This window comes from Colobus angolensis, unplaced genomic scaffold (genome assembly GCF_000951035.1).
Source record: "Colobus angolensis palliatus isolate OR3802 unplaced genomic scaffold, Cang.pa_1.0 Scaffold140, whole genome shotgun sequence".
Classification (NCBI taxonomy): domain Eukaryota; kingdom Metazoa; phylum Chordata; class Mammalia; order Primates; family Cercopithecidae; genus Colobus; species Colobus angolensis.
The window spans coordinates 5,843,063-5,852,545 of NW_012114489.1; the positions used below are offsets into that span (position 1 = coordinate 5,843,063).

The 9,483-nt window shown below is 41.1% G+C and overlaps 1 protein-coding gene across 1 annotated transcript in view; it reads left to right on the forward strand.

The window, feature by feature from the left end:
- The window catches only part of DCAF8L2 (DDB1 and CUL4 associated factor 8-like 2), a 172,579-nt gene extending 164,844 nt beyond the window's left edge, over positions 1-7,735 (forward strand). Inside the window, exons 5-6 of the mRNA XM_011935148.1 lie at positions 5,415-5,787; positions 5,932-7,735. Coding sequence (XP_011790538.1) covers positions 5,473-5,787; positions 5,932-7,437 — 1,821 coding nt within the window. The 5' untranslated portion in view covers positions 5,415-5,472 and the 3' untranslated portion in view covers positions 7,438-7,735. The remainder of the gene's footprint in view (positions 1-5,414; positions 5,788-5,931) is intronic.
- The last annotated feature ends 1,748 nt before the right edge of the window (positions 7,736-9,483 follow it).

Sequence of the window (9,483 nt, forward strand, 5' to 3'; positions counted from 1 at the left end):
GTTCTGGATGAAACAAAGTTCCTTGTGCTAATCAGCCTAGCCCCCCCTGCCCCCACCCCCAGGCCCCAGCACCATGCCTCAGAAGACCTTCAAGCAGCCTGCACCTTAAGACAAAGAGTAGATGTCTCACTTACCGGAGAGCAGCATCCAACCAGAATCCCCGTGATAACAGGATACAAGAGTGAGAAGCAGCTGCCTGTTCTGGATGAAACAAAGTTCCTTGTGCTAATCAAGCCTTCTTCCTGTCGGGGACTGGGCACAGAAGGATGAGCATCACCTCGCTGATTTCAGAGGTGTATGAGGAGTGAGAAGGATGAAGATGGCTTCCTATATATGGTATATGCCTCCCAATAGATTTTGGAATGAAATTGTCACTGTAAAACTAGATAAAAATGCATTTATTCTAGAATTTTACACCATTACCAAAGAAAAAAAGAAGTGTTACCAACTGAGATGGATCAGTTTATCTAATCGCAGATCTCCAAAACAGTAGTGTTCCCACCTAGGAAGTTAGGAAGTTGTTCTTGTAATTAAACAGAAAAACTGAGCCCCAAATGAATACACTCAGGTCTAGAAACGATATTATTTAACCTAGGCTAGCTTGCTTCCAAATTTTAGAATTTTTAAAATAAAATATTTTGCATTCTAAGTTACCAATAAAATAGACTTTTATTTTAATATTGTTTCCCCCTAAATAGGAACTTCCAATTCTAGCAGTAATTTAAAGGTATCCAGAGAGACACTGAGTCTTCTCTTTAAGTTCACAGAACCTGCCACCTTTTTATAAAGGGGTTTTTACTCAACTAGAGAAATCTCTCTAAGAGGATCTTTAAGCATACGTTGTGAACCATAATCCCTCAAAATACATATACCATAGTAGTTGGCACAAGCGCAGGGTAAATGAGGTGTGTAGGAAAATAACTCTAGCCAGGCATAGTGGCTCACACCTATAATCCCAGCACTTTGGGAGGCTGAGGTGGACGGCTCACCTGAGGTCACGAGTTTGAGACCAGCTTGGCCAATATGGTGAAACTCTGTCTCTACTAAAAATAGAAAAATTAGCCAGGTGTGGTGGCACACGCCTGTAATCCCAGCTACTCGGGAGACTGAGGCAGGAGAATCGCTTGAACCCGGGAGACAGAGGTTTCAGTGAGCTGAGATCATGCCACTGCACTCCAGCCTGGGTCACAGAGTGAGACTCCATCTCAAAAAAAAAAAAAAGAAAAAAAAGAAAAAAAGAAAAGAAAGAAAGAAAAAGAAAACAACTCTGACTGTGAATTGCTGCTCAGGGTTCTTGATCCCTATCAGAAGTATACCAAAAGTCCATGCTCTCACAAGTGTTAGACAGCTATTTGATTTGTTCTCTGGATAGTTACATACATAAAAACACGACCACTCAATAGGAAACTTTAATAATTCATAATTTTAGTCTAGTTTCTTAGAAGATCCCAGAGAAAAAGAGTGACATTTCTTCTATTTCGGGTTTTGTCTGATCTAAGTGCTCTAACTAGTGTCTGCGTTGGTAAAGAAACCAGCAGTGTACCAGTGTCATTCTTTAGGACAGCCATAGAAACCACAGAACAGTAAAACTAAAAGCATAAAAATTAAGATGCACTCCCTTCTACCTTTTGACTTATAGCTATGGATGATCCCCATTTTTTAAACTGTGTAACTAAATAGTATTTAAAGGTTCTTACACTTTATCTTTTATTTCATTTCATTTTATTTTTTGAGATAGGGTCTTACTCCGTGACCCAGGCTGGAGTGCAGTGGCATAAATACGGCTCACTGCAGCCTCGATCTCCCAGGCCCAGGGGATGGGATTCGCTTGTCTCAGCCTTCTGAGTAGCTGGGACTATAGGCACACGCTATCACACCTGTCTAATTTTTTTGAAAGGTTCTCACATTTTAAACAGTAGTTCAGTAGTTCACTGTTAGGTCAAACAACCATCAGAATTCTCCCACCCTAAGTCCATGCCATTTTTGGAGAAAACATAGCAAAAGGGGGCATGTGCTGTTTACGAATATTTTGTTTGTTTGTTATTTGAGACAGAGTCTCACTCTTTCACCCAGTCTGGAGTGCAGTGGCGTAACCTCGGCTCACTGCAACCTCCGCCTCCCGAGTGCAAGTGATTTTTGTGCCTCAGCCTCCCGAGTAGCTGGGACCACATTCACGCCACCACGACCTGCAAATTTTTAGCAGAGAGGGGGTTTTGCCATGTTGGCCAGGCTGGTCTCAAACTCCTGACTGCAAGTGATCCACCTACCTCACCCTCCCAAAGTGCTGGGATTACAGGCATGAGCCACCATGCCTGGCTTTTATTATTTATTATTTTTATTTATTTTTTGAGACAGGGTCTCACTCTGTCACCCAGGCTGGAGTGCAGTGGTATGATCTCAGCTCACTGCAACCTCCACCTCCTGGGCTCAAGTGATCCTCCCACCTCAGCCTCCCAAGTAGCTAGAATTACCGGTGTGTACCACCACACCCGGCTAATTTTTTGTATTTTAGTAGAGATGGGGTTTCACCACATTGGCCAGGCTGGTCTCAAATTCCTGACCTCAAATGATATGTCCACCTCAGCCGCCCAAAGTGCTGGGATTATAGATGTGAGCCACCATGCCGGGCCTGTTTACAGATATTAATGTCAGGAGTTAAATGTCTTCAAGTCCAACCTATGATAAAAGACTAATGCTTCCTACTACTTGCATGGGGTTCACTATTTACTTTTTCTCAGGAGTATCACAGGAAGATCACAATTACACCACTTTAGACTGTACACATAGCAATTCACAACTTACTCCCGTGTGTTTAGATGTATCTGGAAGACCTGTATCTGTTAATGAACGTTGTTTACTGTAATGGAGGGGAAAACAAGATTCCTGCATCTGGACCCTTGACTGATAATTAAAGGGATTCCTGTTACCTGCTCTCCCTGTTACATGCATCTGTCCACTTGGCTAACTTTTAATATGTATATTTTTATATTATGTAAGTTCTTAACTGGCCTATCTCGTTTAAATTGTATACATCATTATATTTGACATTATTGTAACTACTGTACAATCAATAAAATTCCTATGAGAAACACTGCTTAAAACAAATATCATACTGAGGGGTGACCTATATTCCACATTAGTTGGTGGTCACTTTATTTATAGGATATTTAAAATAAATATATTTTAATGAACTAAGTTGAAGAAAAGCACAATTAAAAGCTATCAAAAAAATTGATGCCCAGTGTTGAAAGTGGGGCCAGGTGGGAGGTGTTTGGATCATGGGGATAGATCCTTCATGAATGGCTTGGTGCTCTCTCTCCAGGTAATGAGTAATTTCTCACTCTATTAGTTCTCACAAGATGTGATTGTTAAAAAGAGTTTTGCACCTCCTCTTTTCCCGCTCCCTTTCTTACCACGTGACACTCCCGCTCCCCTTCTCCTTCTGCCATGATTAAAGCTTCCTGAGTTCCTCACTAAAAGCAGAACCTCGTGCCTGCCTCTTGTACAGCCTGCTGACCTTTTAACCAAGTGAAAAAAACCACTTTTCTTTCTAACTTACCCAGCCTCAGCTATTCCTTTAGAGCAAAGCAAAATGGACTAAGACATTTCCTTTCCTGGGCAATTCCTTTATGGGTATATTAGGCTTTGATGCTCTAGGTTTCCTGTTTTTGTGTTCCATGGCTGAGCAAGACCCTTTGTTTATGAACATGAATTCTTTTAAAGAATTACTATGCAATATATCATAAATAATAAATAATAAAAAGAATAACTGGACACCTATACTGAGGATAAGATATAAATAATGCCAAGAATTTTTGAAGTTACATCTTTCTCAGATTTCAACCTTCTTCTCTTTTTGAAATTTAATCATTATCCTGAGTTGTGAATCAATTACTCCCTTGCCTTTTTAAATGATGTTATTTTATATGAAAATAATATAGACTTGCAAAAAATTGAAATTATTGACTATCCTTGTTAATTGTGTTTTCACTCATCATTGTGTTAAAGATTCATCCATGCTCATGTATTCAATTCTAGTTTAGTCTACTCACTTCTGTACATTATTCCATTATATATTCATGTTATTCTTGATGGGCTTTTCAGTGGTTTTTCAGTTTGCTGTGCTAGGCTTTACAAGTTGCTATGAATACTCTTTTACATATCTTTCTGTTACTATTGGCCTTGGAACCATCCGCTTTCTTTAGAAGACTGTGTACTTCTACTTTTAATCAATTTTGCATTTACCTTGCAGTTACTCTGAGGAAAACTTTGTTTTCCTCATTCTGGCATTCTTAGTTAGCAGTTTACTGTAGCCCTTTGAAAATATGCTGACATCACCTTAGATAATTCATTCACAGAAACTATTAAATTAACACAGTAATGCCAATTAACTGTCTCTGTAGAGCTGTTTTCTGTTCCTTAGAGGCCCCACAGAAACCTCTGACATATTGTGGGTGATATGTAAAAGATTTTATAGTTCTATGACATCACATAATTTCTTTTTCCATAAAATTGTGTTGGTGTTCCCTATCTTAAATTGAATTAACTCTAAATAGATATATAGGAACTCTAGTGGCATAAGAAAAAAAGGAAGTACTACTTCTATCTCAAATAGGTGAAGCCATTACTCATTTCAATGTCCACTTTCAATTGATCAGTTGATTTCAGCCTTCATTACACTGAGGGTCTAAATTCTTTTCACTAAAGGAGCCTGCCAGATTTAACAAATAAAAATAGAGGACACCATGTTAAATTTGAATTTCAGATAAATAATAAATAAAATTTTAGTGGCAATATATCTAACGTAATATTTGAGACCTACTCATACTAAAAAAAGTATTCATCCTTCATCTGAAATGCAATTAACTATGCATACCATATTTTATCTGGCAACCCTATATCGATTCTACCAGTTAGAGCACTCAAGGTTTCCCTCAAGCTGCTCGATTTAAGATATTTCTTGTATGTCAAAAAGTCACTAGCTGTAGGACACTTAGCTAACTTTTCACTGTTCTTGCCTACATCTTCATTTTATAGAGTACATTACCTTCAAGCAAAACACTGAGAGGCTTCTAAAAACTATTTTGCTTAAAGAGGATCACTTTTGCTCATGGTTCTCTAATAAGAACATTTTCCAAGGTGCAGCAAGTTTCAGCTTCAAAAAGCCGCAGCTACTCACAGTGTAAGATGCCTGTCGGGGTGGGGCTCTGGGCCTGGGAAACCTAGAACAATCTGGATGCTGCGAGGAGGCGAGCAGGTAAGAAGCTTTCTGAACCTCATGGGCTCCCATACTGGCAACTGCCTCGGCAGAATAGTCTATTGTTCCCTTTAGCCAATCAGATTGGCGTTTGATTGTCACGTGCTTACTTCCTTCACGACCATCAGTCCTAACCCCCGGCCAACTTTCTTCCCAGAGCTTTTAGGGGCCTGGCCTTTGCAGTTCCAGATCAGCTACAGCAAAGATCGTTCGAGATGTCCCACCAAGAGGGAAGCACAGATGGCTTACCAGACCTAGGGACTGAAAACCTGTTCAGCAGCCCAGAGGAGCAGTCTGGAGCGGTGGCGGCGACAGAGGCCTCCTCAAACACTGATACGGCGACCTCAGAGCTGACTGTGACAATGACCGGAGATGGCGGTGATACCAGGGATGGTGGATTCCCCAACGATGTCGGCACAGAAAATCGAAGCTCAGACCGAGAAAGTGCAAGTGAAGACATGGAACTTGACAGCATGGAGGACTTTGAGCATTTCCTCACGAGTGGTGAAAGTTTATTCCATTACCCTTTAGTGGGAGAGGAGGAGATACAGGAGGAGGAAATGGCGGAGGCGGAGGGAATGGAGGAGGCGGAGGGAATGGCGGAGGCGGAAGGAATGGCGGAGGCGGAGGGAATGGCGGAGGCGGAGGGAATGGAGGAGGCGGAGGGAATGGAGGAGGCGGAGGGAATGGAGGAGGCGGAGGAGGAGGAGGAGGAAGAACAGCCTCCGGCGGGTCCACAAGGCAGTGGCGCCAACCATGAGCAGTATTTGTTAGAGGAGGATCCGGCGCTGGAGGAGTGGGTTTCCTCAGAGACATCTGCCCTGCCCCGACCTCGCTGGCAAGTCCTTACTGCTCTTCGCCAGCGGCAGCTGGGTTCAAGCGCCCGCTTTGTATATGAGGCCTGTGGGGCAAGAGCCTTTGTGCAGCGTTTCCGCCTGCAATATCGTCTTGCAGAACATGTCGGTTGTGTTAATACTGTACACTTTAACCAGCGTGGCACCCGGCTGGCCAGTAGCGGTGATGACCTAAAGGTGATAGTGTGGGACTGGGTACGGCAGAGGCCAGTACTCGACTTTGAAAGTGGTCACACCAACAATGTCTTCCAGGCCAAATTCCTTCCTAACTGTGGTGATTCCACCCTGGCCATGTGTGCCCGTGATGGGCAGGTACGGGTAGCAGAACTAATTAATGCATCATATTTCGAGAATACTAAGTGTGTGGCCCAGCACAGGGGACCTGCCCACAAGTTGGCTCTGGTGCCTGACTCTCCTTCTCAGTTCCTCACTTCGGGTGAAGATGCTGTTGTCTTCACCATTGACCTCAGACAAGACCGGCCAGCTTCAAAAGTTGTGGTAACAAGAGAAGAGGGTAAGAAAGTGGGACTGTATACAATTACTGTGAATCCTGCCAATATTTACCAATTTGCAGTGGGCGGACAAGATCAGTTTGTAAGAATTTATGACCAGAGGAGAATTGATGAGAAAGAAAACAATGGAGTGCTCAAGAAATTCACTCCTCATCATCTGGTTAATTGTGTTTTCCCAACAAACATCACCTGTGTTGTGTACAGCCACGATGGCACAGAGCTCCTAGCCAGCTACAATGATGAAGATATTTACCTCTTCAACTCCTGTCACAGTGATGGTGCTCAATACACTAAGAGATTTAAGGGGCACCGAAATAATACCACAGTCAAAGGTGTTAATTTCTATGGCCCCAGGAGTGAGTTTGTAGTGAGCGGTAGTGATTGCGGGCATATCTTCTTCTGGGAGAAATCATCCTGCCAGATCATCCAGTTCCTAAAGGGGAACAGAGAAGGTACAGTAAACTGTCTTGAACCCCACCCTTACCTACCTGTGCTGGCGACCAGTGGCCTAGATCATCATGTGAAGATCTGGACACCCACAGCTAAAGCTGCCACCGAGCTTACTGGATTAAAGAAGGTGATTAAGAAGAACAAGTGGGAACGAGATGAAGATAGCCTGCACCATGGCAGCCTGTTTGACCAGTACATGCTTTGGTTCCTCATGCGTCACCTGACACAGAGAGGTCATCACCGGGGCTGGAGAGGTGGTGAAGCCGAATTTCCAGATGAAGAATCGGATGAGTCTTCCAGCACCTCAGAGACATCCGAGGAGGAGGAGGGCGGCCAAGACCGAGTGCAGTGCATGCCATCCTGAAGGCCTCATACCCAGTCCAGCTAGATGCCACCTAAGTACACTGGACTTTAAAATTCAGTTTGACTAATTTGGAATTGTCAATAGATTCATAGATTTGCTTTTTGTCTTCTAATTTCCACAATATATGCTGAAAACCATCTCTTCCATTCCTCCTTCTCTCCTTTCTTCCATACATTCTTTCTCTCATTTCTTTCCTCTTGGTTTCTTTATGCCTCTTTTGTTACCCCTTATTCTTACATGAGTGCATACACAACTTATTTATGCCTCTTTTCCCTTGTTCCCTTATAGTTGACCTCTAGATTTTCCGAATTTTGTTGAAAATATTAATACCCTTATTAGATGCATCTACTCAAATCTGACATTCTGAAAACAGTTACCTTTTTACTTTTTTTCATCTTTAACAATTTTTTCTGAAGATCAAGTTCTTCAGTTAACCTGAAAATTTCAGAAATATGTTTTTTCTTTAGAAGTAAAATAAGACAAACTAGTTTTGTTCTATCGATACTGACACTTGGCTGCAACCTTTTTACTTTTTTTCATCTTTAACAATTTTTTCTGAAGATCAAGTTCTTCAGTTAACCTGAAAATTTCAGAAATATGTTTTTTCTTTAGAAGTAAAATAAGACAAACTATAGTTTTGTTCTATCGATACTGACACTTGGCTGCACACACACAGTCTCAGAAAAGGAAAAGGGAAGAAGTAGTGTGTAGATTAATTCCTAACCAGATAATTCATTCCCTCAGAAAAAATAACATAAGATTGTCTACATTTTCTGAATCCCTATATTAATAATTTTTAAAAATTTGAGTACACCGTAGCTGGTAAGAACTAATTTAATTTGATCACATGACATTGTTTACTCTGTGCATTAAGTTTTCTTGAAGTTTTAAGGTTGGGAACTCCTACAGGGTTACCTTCCAGGAAGTCCTCCTGGGACAGCTATTTCCTGTAAATGCCAGCTACTGGTATAAAAGTCTCTCATATTTGAAAATACATTTTAATTAACTTTTAAGAACAAGTTGCAATAAAAATTGTTTATACTTACACATAACCGTTTGGTGTAATTGGTAGAAAAATCCTATTTGACATCCTCACATTGCTTAAAATTCTCTCTGCTGTTTAAATTGCTTTAAAAATTGTTTTATGCCTCATTTAATATAAAATAAGGGCACTGGATGTCCAATTACTGCTCAATAAAAATATTCGTCTTTATTTTGTGTGTGTTATTTGTGTGAATGAATTCAGAAGATCCCCTTTTCCCAACACCCATGAACTATCCACACCATTCTTTACAGACTTTTCTTGGGAAAGAAGGATGTAATGAAACATCCTGTGTCCTAACAATGGCTTTCTTTGATAATACTTCTTGAAATGAGTATTATCTCTGTGTTTTTGGGAAAATGTAGAGCAATTTGCATAATGAGATTAGAATTTAGAATGGAACATAACAACCAAAGTTCCTACTCACTGAGATTCAAAGTTAGGGACAACTGCCCGGGGGTCTGGGAGCCTCAAGAAGCCCCTACCAAGGTCTGCTGTCAGGAAAAGATCTTAAGAGTCCCAAAAGAGAATTTATAGTCCATAAGAAGAGTGTTAAAACTAGAATTCCAAGTTTGAGGCACCCTGTATAACTTCATGGGATACATACCAGCAATAATATTAACAAAACATTTTTAAAAAATCATTTGGGATTTCAAGTGACAGTGTCAGTGTTAGCAAAAGTGAAAGCAGATAAATTACGCAGTTCTTTCCCCACCTGCTGTTTAGAAGGTCTGCCTCTGGGGGATTTATATTCTGCTCACTTAGCTAAACTAAAACTTTTACTCAGAGTTCCCTGAATGGTTCTGAGATTGCTCGTGCTACAAGAGGCATTTGGTAAAAGATTTAGGAGGCAAAGGTAAAGTAGTAGCCACATTTGTTTTATGCTAAGAAAGGTGCTACTACAGCTCATGAATATTTTTGCTTATATCCTGGCTTACCTTGGTGTGGGGGCAGCAGCTGGGCCTACAATTGCTCCAGTTCTCCTTCATATCTTCCTTCTTCTT